The sequence below is a fragment of the Alligator mississippiensis genome, chromosome 14 (assembly GCF_030867095.1).
Source record: "Alligator mississippiensis isolate rAllMis1 chromosome 14, rAllMis1, whole genome shotgun sequence".
NCBI lineage: Eukaryota > Metazoa > Chordata > Crocodylia > Alligatoridae > Alligator > Alligator mississippiensis.
This window is the reverse complement of record NC_081837.1, coordinates 15741520-15759340: the sequence shown is the minus strand read 5'-3', so window position 1 is coordinate 15759340 and position 17821 is coordinate 15741520. Positions and strand designations below refer to the sequence as shown.

The following is a 17821-nucleotide window of genomic DNA, read 5'->3' as shown; positions in this document are numbered from 1 at the left end:
GGATATGGCAATTTTGCAACACTTTTTATTAGCTAAGTACCACTCAGAGAGTTTGGTGAAAGGTGCTTTCTAAGTAAAATTTGTTGTGCTATAATTGATTTCTGTCATAAAGGGGAAGCTGGGATTTTTGAGACAAGCTTTAGCTTTGTATATTGATATTATGATGCCAGATGAACAGCTAACAAAACTCAGTTTATGTTAATGCCAACCACATGGAGCTGTTTCTACAGGGAGTCAGAATAATACAATTTGTACAGAAAACAGAGATGCCGCACATCAAAGAAACCACTTTATTTACCAGCTAATCAATAAAGAATGCCTGCTGCATTGCTTCTCTTCAAAGCCAAAGTCCAAGGATACGACAGAGTAGAAAATGTAGAACAAAAAAAAAAAAAATCCCCCACACAGTGGTGACTGCTTAAGATGCAACCCCCTCCTTGGAGCTGTGAGAAATTTTGCCACATGGGACAATCAAAACACTCATTATCTTGAGCACGTAATCACTATTGTTTGAAATGAACATGCAGAAATTGGTAGAAGAATACGCATGTCCAGTGGTGGAAAGGCTTAGGAAAAGACCCACTGGTCCTTAGATCATTAAACACTCTAGTTGTTCTGATGCTGCACCTCCATGTATTAAAAGTTCTTTTGAAATTTTTGAAGAAAACAAACCTCTCTGGGGGTGGTCTAGAGGCATGATTAATACATAGAACAAGCAGCCGAGAAACAGAATCCCTAGGTTCTAATCCTGCTTCTGTCTCTGTCATGTTGTGTGACAGTGACATTGCTACTCACAGAAATTATTATCAGCTACAGACAGAAGAGCAGCTCCCCATTGTAACTCATGGTGCTTTGCAGGAAGCACTGTGAGTTACAATGATCTCCGGCACCCAAGAGAAGTTTGTTGTTGGGTTCTGGGGTTGGGGAATCCACCTTCTGTTTAAAGCAGCTGCAAGCCTGCAGCTACTGTCCCCTAGCAATGCCCCTCCCCTCCTTGCAGCCCTGGCACTGCTTTCAGAATGGGAGGGGGAAAGGGAGGGAAGTGATCTTGTTCTGGGAGTTCCCCAGCTGGTGCTGGAGGGCGGGGTGGGTGGATTGGAGGACCCCCACCCCGACTCCCCCATGTCCAGCACTAGCTGAAAAACCCCTAGTTCATTCTGTAGCATCTTCATCTGAACCCTCAGGCATTGAGGGTTCACATTTTTTTTAGGATCAGGACCTGTTAGGTATTCTTCAGCCGTGCACTTCTGTTCAGTCATGGCTATAAAGCACCTTCAGGGGCTAGATTGGGCAAAAATTGTCACTTCTGTCTGTGCCTTCAGTTATACTTTGAAGACTCAAAGCCTTTATGATTCAGTTCAGTTGTTTGTAAAACAGATTCCTTATTATTCCTATTTAGAATGACTTGTACTGTGGTGTCACTCAGGGTCTCAACCAGGGAGCAGGGTCCATTGTGCTCAGTGCTATGCATACACACAGTGAAAAAGCGTTCCTGACCCAAAATGCTTTCAGTCTCAGTAGATGAGACAGAACAACAGTGTGGGAGGGTAAGGCATATTATTTCTATTTCACAGATGGGGACTGAGGGCCTGAGAGACTAAGGGCATGTCTACACTGCTTCTGGGGAAGTTGAAGAACACCACGTTCTACCCTTTTGCCCCTATTCAGCTCATGCCAGACCCTAGAAATGCAGCAGTGGCTCAGTGCATCCCTAAGCTTCACCCAGAACCTCTCCAGCTCTGTCTTTTAAGTGTTGCTTGGCTTGTTCTCTGGCCAAGTAAACTGTGCTAAGGCAGCTGCACTGTCTAATTTCTGGCTCTGGTGCATGCTAAGAGGGAGCGAGTAGGCGGGAGGAAGGGGAGGTGGGGCAGAGTGCTTCCAGGTGGTGCTCTTGGATTCACCTTGGGGGCAATGTGGACAGACCATAAATGACTTGTTCAAGGTCAAGCAGAAAGTCTTTCGCTGATCTTAGAACCAAGACCAAATCTCCTAGATCCTGGTCTTGTGCCTTGATGCTCCTCCTCCTCTAAGTCATGCATATCTACTCCTCAGGCATGTAGGTGTGAGATGTAGGGTGCTTTGAGATCCTCCAAGGGAAGCACTCTGCAGAACGTAAGTGCAAATCACTATTATACATTGATCATCTTGTTTCCATTGCGTTACATTGACATTTTGGTTTTGTGACTAGCTCCATTTCCTTTTGTGAGGGAAATAACCTCTTCCCTATATAGGGAGGAATAAGAAACATCAAAAAGTGTTTTTACAAGAAACGTACAGTACAAGATTAAAGGAACCCAGTCGGGGAAACAGTTTGTTATATTTTCATTTCTGAAAGCCACTAATCCTCTGGGTACTGATATTGGAGACCAGTTCCTGGAAGTTTTCTCTCCTGCAGACACAGAATAGATATGAGCTATTATTTTTAAGCTTCTGAACATTGAACTATTCACCTTCATTGTTTATCTGACATGACAAATGCTGCCGACTCAAGAAACCTTTGTCTTCCAGCCTACAACTGCAGAGTTCTCCATTTTTTCCTGTGTTTTTAAATTAATGCAATTATTTAACAAATTTTAGGTAGCTACACAAACACACACATGGACGACTAAATTATATTTAATTTATTTTTAGGCACAGACCCAGAAGAGACCATTCTGAATGCTTTTAAGATTTTTGACCCAGATGGAAAAGGCCACATAAAGGCAGACTAGTAAGTTTATTTCAAATCCTTTTTTTTTTTTTTTTTTATTAATAATTGCACTGCTTAAAGGAAAGTTTAAAGGCATGTGAAGTACTATATTTTGTAGCATCTGAAGAGGCAAAGGAGCTGGCAGGCAGAAAATTGTGTAGCTTTGTAAGGCAGAGTCAAAAGACTAAACTGTTGTATACTTGTACTTGCAGCCCCCCCCAAAAAGATGTTATTGTCTTTGGACATCTCAGAAGGGAACGGAAATATAATCACATGCAGGCCATTAGATAGCCTTTTTTCAAGGTCTGGATATAAATCAACACATGACTCTTTGTAGATTAACTCCACATGTAAAATTAAAATGAATGTCTGGTGCCTAACTCCCAGAAAGGTCTTGACTTGAAGGGGGAGGCTAGTTCTCTTTTAAAAATAGAGGGATCAGTCTAATTAATAAAGGGAGATGGCTGTAGAGAAAGGAAGTTTCCTTGTTAAATGTTTACCATTCGAACCCTCGGCTCCTAAATGATGATTTGCTCTAGCTTTCCTGGTCCCCAGTGGATACAGTGGAAGCCTAATCAAATATTATTACTATTAGTATTTTTATTATTAGAAACACAGCTTCCAAAACTGAGCTTTATATATAAAGATGTAGGGTCCGATTCTCATTTGCACTGTGGCTGCTTTACACCAATGTAAGAGCTTTCAAGTAGCTGTTAATTATACACACTTAATAGCCCATTTATGCAGCAAGAATGATAAAAAGGAGCTTTAGGGTAAATGAGAATCAGATTCAAGAAGTGACTGATTTTGTATGAGAGGAAATAGTTAAGGAGCTCTGACCTGGGACTTCAGTTGGGGCACATGCAGGAAGAAGTTAGGCATATGCTTACCTATCTTGATGAATCAGGACCTAGATATTCACTTTACAGCAGACAGTTCAAATACCTTTTACAACACCCACCTTATAAAGAGTACTTACTGCTCAAGAACCCATGCGCTATAAAGTTATATGTGCATCAAGGCTAAAGTTGGTTCTGGGGCAGAGGGAGCAGTACAGTTACTTGGGACACAAGCTGGTCAGCTGCCCCTGTTGCTTTGCAGTATGCAATGCTGCTGGTGGCAGGTCAAATCAAGCACCCCGAACTAAACTAAAAGGTAACTCTGCTACTGCATCAAGGGATTCTTTAAATTCTGTTATAATATGAGTGATCTGCAAGTAGTTTATGACATTACCAGACTCTGTGCTGTCTGTGTTTAGTCTGTAACAGGTTTCTGAATTATAATTGGTATCATTGATGGACTGTAGAAGAAAGTTTAAATAATTAAGTTAATATAGGAAGTCTCCTTTCAGTACTATGACATATTGCTATCATACTGGAACTTGAGGCATCAAAGCCTTGTACTAAGTCAATGATTCTCTACTTTTTTAGGCTCAAGGCAAGTCTCTGTGACCTTTGCAAATTAAGCGGCACACTTTTTCAAAAACTAATTCATTTATTATGATGCTTACCTCTTTGCAGAGGGGCTGGACAGTGGGAGCAGGGGAGTATCAGGAAAGGGAGACCCTGAGCCTGCCGTTATCTGCTTATCTCCTCATACTTCCTGGGGCAGGCTTCAAAGGATCTCACAGCACCCCAGGGTGCCCCAGCATCCTGATTGAGAATCACTGTACTAAGTAATGTAAAAATAAAGTAAGAGACAATCCTCTCCACAGTCAGAAGAAAAACAGGGGTTAACAGCCCTCATGCTTGTTTCTAGGCTAATATTACCCAGACAACTTTGGAACAGCTCTCTGCTGGGCTATAAGAGAGAGATATCAGAAGTGACTACAAATCAGAGTACAATTTATCCTGTTGCCGCTAGGCTGGATCACCCAGTAGTGAAATCATAACCATGAAATGCAACTTTCAGATGACACCAGGACCATGTAATGTTCCATTTCCCTCCGCTGTCTCTAACAATGCATTGAATACAGAATCTGCGTTTCACCAACTGGTGCCCAGTCCCACGTTGTTTGGCTGTGGCAAGGTCTCAGTGAAGCCCGCTGGAGGTTGAGCTGAATTAGAATCGCATTCCAAGATGTAGAAGAGAGCACAAAATGTTTGGTTTTCTCCATTGATGCAAAAGGTCAACCTTCCCTCCCCCCCAACTTCATGGCTAGCATCAGACAATTGTTTTAGTTCATCACCACAGCAGAGCATTATATTTACTTATTAGACCCGAGGGTAATGTTGATCATTACAGAACAAACCATTAAATCAATTCTGTGAATGTCTTTGAGGTTTAACTTCTATTCATATGCTTCCAAGTTTTAGACATTAGAAGATTTCGCAATATTTTTTACAGTGGCTCATCCAGCCATAGTCAATATGAGATTTAATGTTAACAAATAATCTCTCTCCATATAAAACATACTAGAATGGATCCCCCCCCCCCCCCCCCCAAACCAGCCACGTTAACCTTATAATCAGAATTTATTTTTATGCTCATAGCGGCTAAATCCATCTGGGGATTTTTATGTCCTTTCCTCCTGCGTGTTTTCACCTCTTGTCTGGAAATGACTCACTTCATCCATCCAACGGCAATTGGGATGGAGTCTTCTAACCTTTCCAAAAGCTCCAGGAGTTTGCAACTGACTTCCAAATTCTATGACCAATTTTGTTTCTCCACATCTTTATACCACACACACACACACTCCCTCCTATACAATGATGTCAAAGAAAGAAAATACTTGGGGGGCCAGATCATCAGTTGGAGTAAACTGGCACAGCTTTTGGAAAAGTCAGATGACTCAGTCTCAAATGCCATTCATTGGATAAGTGAGTCAGGCCAATATCAACTGCCTCCAATACTGAAGTCAACAAATCTTTGTTGATTTGCACCAACTGAAGATCTGGCCCTAGGTCAAATTTATTTTGGCCCTTTAGCAATTCAGTTGGCTAAACTGGTGATGTTCCCACAACCGTGATGCAGAGCAGCACTCACATAAACCCTTTTTTTCCCAGACTTCATTGTGTGAGGGGCAATCTCTGTTAAGAATTAAATTGCCCTATGGATTTCCAAGGTAGTTTTCTGAAATTATTTGAAAATCAAAGCAGCAACCAAAATATTTTTAATACTAGAAGCAGTTGATATTGGCCGGGACAGATACCATCTCGTGTCCCACATCAAGGCAAATGGGGACTGGTTTCTGTAAAGTTGCCAGAAGGCTTTGATTTTTATTTTATTTTATTTGAGAAATAAATAGTATGCAAAGCAAAAAAAAAAGAAAAGAAAAAACAAGAAAAAAAACTGCATGGCTTCTAGTTTTGGAAATTGTGAGTGCTTGTTTCCCTATAAAATAAATAATGGAAAATGTGGATAGGTCCTTAACTCAGTCCGTCTCCCTTGTGAGTGTGCCGCAGCTTGCCGGGCGATGCATCAAAAGATTATAATTAGACATTTGATCTTTTTTTCTTTCCAAAAACACTTTAAGCATGTGAAAAGAAGACACATAGCACCTAGATCTACTAATTCAAGCCTGTGCAAAATGAAGTTTCTTTGTGATTCTTGACACAAGTATTTTAAGCGCTTGTTTCCATTCATCCAGCTCTTTGGTTTCCTATTTACATTTCGCTAATGCTATTTGTTCTAGACCGTATATATCTGATAATCAATTTATTTATATGAGAACTATCTTGCTAGTTCATGCAACAGCAGATCATTTGAAAATTCCACTTCAAAACTATGACAACTTAACAAATGATCTGGTTAAGACAAAAACAGCAGCGTGATTACTAGTAATGAAGAAAGTTTTCATATGCCTTTGCTAAATAAAGGGCATGGGAAAAGAACCGGAAATATATTGTAATGTAACTAAAGCTGTTTCTAAGAGTGGAAAATATTTCTAGAACAATCTCGTGTGAACATTTTCACTATTTTGTTCCCTTGTTAGGTCCCAGCTGTTATCCAGAAACTTCATTTCTCACTTACGTTTCCATATGTGGGGACTTAACACCAAGGACATACATACTCAGAAGTGTACATTCTTCTTATTCAAAATGGGCTATGCCTAGACAGCAGATTTCTACAGTCATACTGATATTAGCCCGAGGTATGAGGAGGTTAGATGTGGTCTAGCTTGTTTCACTCATGGGAGGGTTGTTTTACCATAGAAGGATCAGAGGTGATCGTTTTACTATACCGGTGCAAAGTGCAGGTTTGCTGGTAGTGCAGGTTCCAGACTTAAGATGCTTGGCCAGTTTTTGTATGTCAGTAAAGCAGTTCTCATGCAGATAGATTTCTACAGTAAAGACATTCTGATTTGTTTTAAAAAGTTTTTGCTTTTAAACTAATGACACTAATTTTGCTTTTAAACTAATGACACTTTAAAGAGCCCCACCTGCCCCCAACCAGAGGGTGACCATATGTCCTGGCTTGGCTGGGACAGTCCCAGATTTCATAGGGTGTCCCAATATCCTGGCTGCTTGGTGAAAATGGAAACAAAAATCCTGGATTGGTGCTAACCCACCCAAACTGTCCACCCTGCTCCTCTTGAGCAGTGGCAGGGGGCGGGCTAGCCTGGGTACCACTTATCTTGCCTGGGGCAGGGATCGGCCAGGGCAGGGCAGAGGGAGAGCACTGCTGTGAGCGTGGGCTGCTCACGTGTGTGTGTGTGGTGTCCTGGGCAAACTTGTATTTTGGTGCCCTTTGGTGCTCTCCTGAGCAGTGTCTGAGGTGGGGTGGGCTGGGCTGGGCATCACTCCTCCTGCCTGGGGCAGGGATCAGCAGGGGAGTAATGTCCCAGATTTCCTTAAAAATAACATGGTCACCCTACCCAACCACCAAACAGTCCATTTTCAAAAAATACAAAGCGGAACGGAAATCTTTTTATAATAGGTGTTTCAAAAAGTTTACATATATCTGATCGTAACCCACACCTATTAGCTTGTAATCTATTTTATATAGATTTAGTATTTTCTGACAGGGCATAATTATTTTTGGTAAGAACAACAAAAAGACCCACCTTAAATTACTACTCTCCTACTTTAAAAAATGTGGGAAAAGATTAAATGTGGAAACAATCTGTCCATGTCAACACACCAAAAAATGGGACTATTTTCACTAAACCAGAATAGTTGAAGTGGTAAATCCACCGTAGTGTAGAAGCCGCCCCTGGCATGCCACCATCTTACAAGTTGAGGTTGCCAGTGTTTTTGGCACTCTGTCCAAAAACGTTGCCCACCCCTGCACTAAGGTGTAGCCACTCTAAGCTATGCTTTAGTGTAAACACCCCACCTGGCCCCCCTCTCCCAGTGATCTGGATCAGGCCCATTGCCTCTCCCCCTCCACCCTTCCCAGCACCCCTGATGCCTGCTCTTTGCCCCCCCTACCCCTTGCACTGTCTGTCCTGGGGGAGCAGGCAGAGAAGGGTTAACCTGCCCACCTTGCCACAGTCTGGAGCAGAGCAGCAGCCCAGCAGCTTTCCTGCCTGCTCCCCCCAGGACAGACACTGTGTAGCCACAAGGGAGGTGGGGAGGGGGAGCCCCAGGGGTGGGAGGAACTGGGGGAGCCTGGGGAGGAAGGGGGAAGCCAGAAATGGGAGTGGGGAGGTTTCTTACCTTTCAGTCCTCAGGGCCACTGCTGGCTGGAAGTGTGACTGCTCCAAGCTTGAGCTGACACTAACACTGATCAACATTTTGTGGCTCAGTGTAAACTATAACAAGACCCTTTGATATGAAAGATTTCATCATAGATACTGGTTCCTTTTGGTCTTCAATTCTCCAAATCTAGGAGTTTCAATAAATCGTGTGCCTACTTAACAAAGTTATCCCAACAGAAGAGCTGTAGGTATGGATAACAGCTGAGGTTCTGGACCAAAGAACGGTCTCTTTGACATTACTGTGTAGGAAGCACTCTGTACATGGGGTAAAAGTCTGTTAAATTTCAATAGGTCCACATCACGTGAGTTTATTGTGAAATACAGCAGGACTTGTGCCTTTCACAATCTCCTCTCAGGAGGAATACCTGCAAATAAAAGGCTAGTGTGATGATGATTTTGAGTAGCCATTGGAGTTCTCTCTGATGTCCATTTTCTTATTTCATGCTCTCTTCCATCTTCAGACTTCACAGAAAATACTCTCTTTTTTGTTGTTTCTAAGTTATACATGCTTTTAAACACAAAGTACAACCTCATACTTTTACATTAAGATAGGCATGCAAAACTGAGTATTACAAATCTAGTGATAACCTTAAATCATTTCAAACCTTTACAAAATGCTACATAACATGGTAGAACCACTTGGTGACATTGATGGGGGCCCATTGTGAATCTCTTATAATATATATATGAGGACTAAACACCCTAATTTATGCAGCCACATGAGTTTTCTCCAATGCAGCTTCAGGAACAATTTTGGGGTCTGAATGTTCATGCGCTGTTATCGCCAGTTAATCAGGTTATTTTATTTTATTTGAACAGCATCAAAGAAATGCTTATGACACAAGCAGACCGTTTCAGTAAAGAAGAGGTAAGTATGAATGAGAATTTCAATTTATCTCTAACTGCTATTCAGTAAGAGACATTTGCCCCTTCTTGCATGTAAGAGTATAGTTTGAATCTAACCTGATTGGATCAACTGTGGCAATTAGGAGCGATATAAATTGCTGCATCTGAAGAGCTTCTAAATCAGAATCAAATACATTCCCTAGGTTTTCTCGTGGGTGTCAGACCAGCCTGTATCCAGATGTTTTGGCCTGCTAGGAGCTTAGAAAGAATTTATTGGGGTTCTGTTGGGTGTGGTGTTAGGTTATTTCTATGAGAGTTGCTTCGGTTGGAATTGGGAGTAATTTCTGAACTGATCTGCTTGGTTGTAGGGCAGTGATCTAGCTGATGCCATACTTTGCATGGGGTTGAGCCTGGGTTATGTGAACTGGTCTGCATTTAGACAGGAGTTTGTTAATTGAAAGGCAACGGTGGAATAGACTTTTTCTTGGATTTGCATTAGAGTTCTTTTGGTTCAGGGGGCTCCAATAGCAATGGGTTAACTAACAATGCCGTGACTCCTGCTTCAAGACTTAGTCAATGGAAAAACTTCCACAGTGGGCAATGGATGAAGCTGTAGAGCAGCTGAATTGGGTTAGAATTCATATGGAGATCAGTACAAGTTCCTGTCCTACAGGCCTGCATTCGCAATGCTTATTTCCTGTTTGTTTTGCAGGTCGGCCAGATGTTTTCTGCTTTTCCCCCAGATGTGTCTGGTAATCTTGATTATAAGAACCTCTGTTATGTTATCACCCATGGTGAGGAGAAGGACTAAAGGAGATGAGCCTTTCCTATGAAGAGACCTAACAGCTAACTTAGTTTGTGGCGCTTTTGTATGGAAGACAAAGGGCTAAACATTCAACATGTGAAGCCATATGGGCATCAGAAGAGAACCAATAAAACAACTGAAATTAGATTAAAGTTATTTAATGCTCCTGTTTTTATAAAAGCTGAAAATACTAATTTTGTGAGTTTTTTCCCCATCTTTTTTTTCCCTGTCAGTGGTTTGAAATGGAATTTTCTTGATGAACTGGTGCTTTCATGATTTATTGACAGTTCTAATGTTCACCAGATGGTCCATTGGGCACTGTGGTATTGCTTAACCTCTTGTCTTTTATATATTTGCTCCCTGAGCTAATTGAGAAATGCTCTAGCTTCCAGCATCAGAAAAAACATTTTGTAAATAGAATTCTGTTCCATTTCACAGCTCCTAACATCAAATGTGTAAATAAAAAAAAAAAAACATTTTCGTGAAAATGCAACATACCTTCTTTGTCTTGGGGACTTGGTCAATCTTCTAAGTAATTGACCTATTTGCATTAGTAAAATAGAATAATGTCGTAACTTATTTTTCTTATTTTTTAAATAGATGCAATTGGAAACAACCACAAGATGAATTGCTGCTTTCAGAGACACCTTTATTGTGTGAGGGAAAGTTGTCCATAAAATAATATGGACACCTAGTTCTTATGTAGCACTTTTCATCAATAGATCTCAAAATACTTTACAAAGGAAACAGACTTTGTTACCCCATTTTAAAAATGAGGAAAGGGAGGGACAGAAAGGTTACTCAGTAGGTTAGTAGCAGAGCTGGGAACAGAAGCCACATCTTATGAGTTTCACTGAAATTCTGTGTTTCTAAGCCACACTCCCTTCTCATCATCATAACCCAAGTATAGTACATTTTATAAAACAGGTCACCATTTCTTATATTTAGATTTGTCAGAGCTGAATGTGTTCAATGCACACTGCAGTACTAAGCAAACTTTTCTCTGCTGAGAAGTAGGAAGGATAGGACTGCCAAAGAAAACCTGTGCTTGCAATCTTAAAGCAAATGAAAGTGGATTCTCTTTCCACCATATGTTGTTTTTTGGTGTGTTCATACCAGCAGTGAGTATAGATAACTATTCATCCATTTCTATTTCTATCACAGTCTGTAACAGTAAGGTTCAGGGGAGGGTCAGGTTCTGTTCTCACTTAAGGGACAGAACCTGTGCTTAATATTTCCTGGCGTAGCTAAGTTAGCAGGGGTGTGATTTTTTTTTTCTCACCCATAACTGACATTATATATATATATATATATATATATATATATATATATATATATATATAGGCAACAGTTGATCCTCTGGATCATGATGTAGGCGTAAGAGGTCTAATCAGGTGCCTGATGGATCCGCTTGTGACTAACAAACCCAATTCAATAACAACACAGCTTGCTACAAGTTTCATGGATCCATGTGGTGTTAGAGTTTGAGTCCAAGCTTACAGCACGCTGCTTTCTTCTTTCTCGCTTTGCTTCCATCTCCTGGATCAAAGTCACTTCATCTGCACCCAGTGCCAGACGTTCCCTCCAGATTGGATGAGATTCTGTGCATTCCTCCAAGTTTTCTACGCTGATGTTGAATTACTTTAAACCGTTTTTGTACACGTTGTGGTACCACCATAGAGGGTGGGCCTGCTTTCTAGAGCCATCTCATATCTTGCTATAAAAAATATTCTTGGGGATATGGTCTCCTCCCATTCTCCTGACGTAGCCGAGCCATCACAACCTCCTCTTCTGGATAGTAGTTTCTAAGTGCGTCATTGCTGCTTGCTCCATCACTTCTGAGTTTGGCATTTTGTCTTCCCACTTTATTTTTAGAATCTTGCACAGACATCTCACGTGGAAGCTGTTCAGTCTCCTGATGTGCCTAGTATACGTAGTCCATGTTTCTTAACCATAAAGCAGGAATGAGAGTGCTCAAGTCTCGGAGATTCGCATCTTCACCTTAGTTGATAGTTTGCCGTTATTCCATGCATGTTTCTGTAATAGCCGGAAATGCTTAGCAGCTTTTCCAGTTCTGTTAGTCAGTTCAGTCTGAAGGTCAGGATTCCTGCTGATTGTAGAACCCAAGCAGCAAAAGCTGTCAGCAACACCGAGAGATTTACAATGCCAAGAGATAACTGACGTAACGCGTTCCAGCAAAAGTCCTAATGCAGACAGTTATATCAACAGAACAATCTTTTTGCCATTATAATTTATTTTATGTGGGAAATAGTTTAAGGTCTACTAAAATGAGACTTAGACTGCATCTTTATTAGAAAGTTGCCAGTGTCTAGTACAACTAGTGTCAGTGTACTGGCAAATCTTTGTCAGTATAGACCAGGCCCCATGTATTCAATAAGATTGTCTTGGTATAAGGGAAGTCACATATTTCCAGTAGGAGTGTTTTACAAGCAGAGTATAGATGGAGTAGTAGCAAAGCTGTGCTGTGCACTGGTGGAGTAAAGCTAGTTCCATAAAGCTATGCCTGAAGAAGCATAATTTTGTCACCCTTAATGAGTCTACACAAGGGGATTTTACCAACATATAAGCAAGTATCAACCACATAGAAGTTATGTTGATCAGGGATCACACTCCTTCGTATTAGGCCTGTGCAAAGCGGCTAGTATTCACTTTGGATTTGGCCGATTCAGGGGACAGTGATTTGATTCGGTGATTCAAATCACTGTCCCAATTCGATTTGGTCGAATCTGATTTGGAGATTTGGCAGCAGTCGAATCTCTGATCCTCCAAATCAGCAGGCCCACCCCCCACCCCTCTCCCAGCCTGGCAATGGCTGCCCCAGCTCTGGACACTTGTAAAAAAAAAAAAAAAAAAAAAAAAAAAGCTCTGGATCACAAGGTGCTGCTGGGCAGGGGGCAATCCCTGCTGCCAAGGGGAGCAGCCAAGGAGGGGCTGGAGGGGGAGCGGGTGGGAGTTGGGGGGAGTGGGGGTTCAGGGGGGCTGGCAGAGGTATGCCCATGGTCCCCTCCCCCAGTCCTCCTTCCCCCACCCCTAGTACTCACCTGCTCGGAGTCAGCTGCAGCTCTCTGCTGCAGCCACTGGGGACTGCCCGAATCATCAAAACTCTCTGAATCTTTTCCGAAGATTCAGAGAGCTTTGAATTGATTCGGACCTTTAAATTGGTCCCAATTCAATTCGGATTCAGAGATTTGGCCACCGAATTGGGCTGAATCTCCTCGGAATCGAATCACCACCCGAAGCTTCACACAGCCCTACTTTGCAACCCTTACTGATGTAGCTATGCCAGGTAAGTCTATAGTACAGGTATAGCAAAGTATGAGAGCAAAATCTGGCCCATTATTAAACAGCACAAATCTTCTGCGCCGTCTAACTTGCCTGAGAACTGGGGAACTCTAAGGAAGAAGAAAGTAAGTAAAAATCCTTTGTCAAGGTCAGAGGAATGGTAAGCCACTCCTCCTTTGGTGAGGTTCAGTGCCTCCCTTGGATCCATATCAGTGGTCTCCTTTGAGCCCAAACCCTGACCCCACAGAGTATAACCCATCTACCTGGTGTATCAAATCCTTTCTCCAACTTGCACAGTAATTCATCCCTACCAGCAGAATCCCCCTTTTGATTTGCAAGGATGGAGCCCTTCTTCAAGACAGGAATTTCTGTCTGCACCGATTGGAGCACTGCTCATGGGATGAGGACAGACTGCATGGCAGACATGTGGAAAGGGGATTTGCAGTGTGGACCAGGGACACAGAGTAAAAATGACTTTAAGATTCTCATGCTAGTAAAAACAGATGACATGGCTTCTCAGCAAGAGAGAGATCCTGCTAGCAGAGGGCTCTGAAATGGCTTATTTGGAACCTTATTTGGAAGCAATTCACGGTTGACATATGGCCAGGAATGCTTTCCACAGCCTCATCCTCTCTGTGATACACACTCTCAGTGCACTGTATCCTGTCAGCTTCAGTCAGCCCGGAGTCCTAGGAAGTCACTTCCAAGATCTGAACACCTGCGGGGTAATGAAAGTGGTGTGTGGTCCTTGCTTCTAAACTTGCTCTCTTAATCTAGCCCCCATCTCCAGGCTATTTCACCAACATAAATACACTGATCCTAACAGCATGTCTGAGACATGCAAATGGAAATCTGGAGCTTGGGAACTTTATGGCCAGGATTTTTACATTAGTTTGGTGTTCCTACTTGGGGCTGAGTTATCAAAAGAGATCGATGTTCAGCAAAGCACCATAATAAGTTGCTACATTTTCCAGCAGGTTCAGCAACCAACATACTGTGATCTTGTGAAAAACCTGGCCCTCAGTGTTCCCATAGGAGCCACTGGGAGCTAAGTGCTTCTGAAAACTTGTCTTAATTCTAGGTGCTGGACCCCCATTCTTGAAGATATGAACTCATGCAACACATCCACTGTCACTCACTGGAAATCAATGTTTTGGTATACTGAGGTCCTTTCTACTTCTATGATGTGGGACAAGGTCCTTTCAGTGTACATTTTCTGTGGCCCTGGGAAGAAAGGACAGATCTGCTTATTACAAGGAAGTTACATGAACAGGTAACATCAGTGTGCTTTGAATTACCCAAGTTATTAGCCAAGATGAGAAGCATCAATATGATTAAGTCCTAACAAACTTTAATAACGACAAGGATGACATTAGAAACCTGATCTAGGCAAGCAGAAGCAGGTCTCCTATAAATATCGGTACTCTTTTTATTTTATCATTGCAAAAGGGCCACTTAGGTCAGGGGTTGGCAACGTTATTGGGCAGAGTGCCAAAAACACATACAATCTTGACTTGTAAGATGTTGGCGTGCAAGGGGTGGATGGCAGGGGGTGCCACGAGGGCCCCATCCTTGTTGTGGCAGTGCAGCCACAGCCCCTTCCCCACTGTCCACCCTGAGCTGCATATATGCCAAGCAACACGTGCTACACTCTGGCACCTGTGCCAGGGGCAGGAGGTTGCCTGCCCCTGACTTATGACATTTTTTACTTTGTTTTGGGGATTTCTAAATTCTAGCTTTATGCCATTCTATGCCCACAGCACCAGTCATATTTCCTAGTCATGCAAGGCATGGGAGTGGAGACTATGTCCAAGTCTCTGTGCCATAGAAGTTAGTTCTGGATACCCTCTTCCCATCACATACACACTGAACAAGCAGACGCTACCAAATAGCATTGACCTTGTCAGTGAGCTTTGTACTTTGATACCCTGAGAAGTAGGAGAAAGGTGGTATCTCATTGACTGGTCTGTTACTGGAATGAAAGAGTACCTAAAATGTTCAGTAGCCAGGTCAACTAACGTCTACCCTCCATACCTGCTGTTTGGTTGGTTGTTTCTTTGGCTTTGGCCTTGCTGATTCTTGTCCTTTCCCTGGGCTCTTCACAATGTCCAGATCTCTACCCAGCCCTCCTTTTGAAGCTGAGTCACTGCACCTTGCATTTAATAGGTATTAGATAAAAAGAAGTGGGAACACTTCGGTCCCAATTGGAGCAGCAGCCCAGACTAGAATCTAGTCTGGAAGTCTGGAAGTTGCACTACCAGCAAACCTGCACTTTGCACCAGTATAGTAAAACCATCACCTCTGATCCTTCTATGGTAAAACACCTCTTATTTATGGGATTGGCACCCCCCCGGCATGTGTGCCAGAGCCTGGCACATGAGGCCATTTTCCTTGGCACGCCACAGACCACCCTGACTCTGGACAGTAAGCCTGTGCAAAGTGGCTAGTATTAACTTTGGATTAGGCCGATTCAGGGTACAGTGATTTGATTCGGTGATTTGAATCACTGTCCTGAATCGATTCAGCTGAATGTGATTCAGAGATTCGGCCGCCGCTGAATCAGCTGAATCTATGAATCAGTCCCATCCCCCGCCTGCTCTCCCAGCCCCCTCAATGGCTGTCTCACCCGACCACAGCTCCTGGCTCTTTGAAAAAAAAGCCCAGCACTCACCGGCTGCTTCCAGGCAGGGGAGTGATCCCTGCTGCCCCCCACTGCCCCGCACTGCATGGGGGGCTCTGCCAGGAGCCCTGATCCTCCACCTGCTCTCCTGGCCCTAGCTCCTGGCTCTTTAAAAAAAAAAAAAAAAAAGCTCCTACACACCAGCTGCTGTCAGGCTGGGGGGGGGGGGGGGGGGACACAATCCCTGCTGCCCCCCCTGCTGTCCCAAGCCACGTGAGGGGGATCTGTCATCAGTCCCCGATGCATGCCCACTCTCCAAGCCCCGCCATGGATGCCCTGCCCAGTCCCAGCTCCCGGTTCTTTAAAAACAAGCCCCCCTTTACCAGCTGCTGTCAGGTGTGGGGGTGATCCCCATTGCCCCCCACTGCCCTGTGTTGCGGGGGGGGAAGGGGGGCTCTGCCACGAGCCCCCAGAAGATCCAAGGCCACTGCAGCAGCCACTAAGTCAGGGCTTTTTTCTTTTTTCTTTTTTTTTTAACAAGCTACAGGGTGGGGCAAGTGGTGCAGCTATGGGGGGGGGCTCTGGGAGAGTGGGCAGGGGTCAGGAAGTGCTCAGGGGGGTTGGGGGAGCAGGCAGAAGCTGGGACCTGGTGGGGGCCCCCCCATGGTCCTCTCCCTCCTCCTCCATCCCCCCCCTCCTCCTCCCCCTATTTACCAGCATGAAGTCCAGGTCCAGCTCCCTGTGGCAGTGAGTGAGGACTGCCCGAATCTCCGAAGCTCTCCAAATCTTTCCTGAATCAATTCAGAGAGCTTTGAATCGACTTGGACCTTTTAATTGGTCTCTTGATTTGATTCGGATTTGGAGATTCGGCCGCCAAATTGGGCCGAATCTCCTCCGAATCGAATCAGCACCCGAAGCTTAGCACAGCCCTACTGGACAGCTTCTGCCAGCAGCTTCCCAGAGCCTGCATTGGCTGCAGCCAGGAGGCTGCAAACAGCTGCATGGGGCTCCACAGCCCCGGCACCAGGTCTGTGGCTGCAGCAGCTGTGCACACACCTCTGGGTGCATGGCCAGGAAGGGATCTGGGATAGTGCAGTCCTGGCATCCTCCCCCACCGTCTGCCCAGAGGCACATGCAGCTGCTGCTGTCACCCCCGAGCCGGCAATGGGGCTGCAGAACCCAGCACAGCTGTTTGCAGCCTTTCAGCTGCCTGCTACAGCTACCCAAAGGCTCGGCCAGCTGTGGAAGGCAGCCAGGAGGCTGCAAACATCTGTGCTGGGCTCTTGAGCCCTGGCACCAGCTCTGTGGCAGCAGTGTGTGCACGTGCGGCTTGCAGTGTGTGGCGGAGAAGGGGCTGAGGCAGCGCAGCCCTGTCCCCTTCTCCACTGTCCACCCAGAGGAAGATGTGCAGCCATTGCCAGCAATGAGGATTGGGCCCTTGTGGCACCCCCATCTCTGATACTCCAAGTCGAAGCATGGGTGCAGGTTGGGGTGATTTTGATACTCCAGCCAAAAATGTTGCCAAACCCTCATCTAGGGGTCTCCTCATCCTCTCTTCCAGGCCAGCATGTGTCTTACTGAGCCACGCACCCTCTGGGTTATATGCTTCTTTATCGTCCAACTTATCAACCTCTCTTGGCTACCTAGTGATCCAGCTTGCAGAGGAAGGCTGGAGAGCTGTTTGGGTGGTGCCTAGCTCATGGACTAGGAAGCAGAAGATGCTGGTTTAAACTCTCTCCCTGTCTGAGGGGACCTAGAACTTGGGTCTCATGCTCCATAGGCAAGTGCCCTAACTACTAAGCTATTGGGCTAAAATGTGGGAGGGCCACTTTCCTCCCTTTGCCTCCCAGCAGGGATGATTGGTTGTTGTATTTCAACGCAGGGGGAAACAATCCCAAACAGTGAGTAAATGCCCCG

General features: G+C 44.2%; 1 protein-coding gene across 2 annotated transcripts in view; it reads left to right on the top strand.

The window, feature by feature from the left end:
- MYL10 (myosin light chain 10) overlaps nt 1-10469 on the top strand; it is a 28529-nt gene extending 18060 nt beyond the window's left edge. For both annotated transcript variants that reach the window (XM_019493480.2, XM_006265754.4), the window contains 3 exons: nt 2632-2710; nt 9150-9198; nt 9889-10469. In XM_019493480.2, the coding sequence (XP_019349025.1) occupies nt 2632-2710; nt 9150-9198; nt 9889-9987 (227 nt within the window). In that variant the 3' untranslated portion in view covers nt 9988-10469. The remainder of the gene's footprint in view (nt 1-2631; nt 2711-9149; nt 9199-9888) is intronic.
- The last annotated feature ends 7352 nt before the right edge of the window (nt 10470-17821 follow it).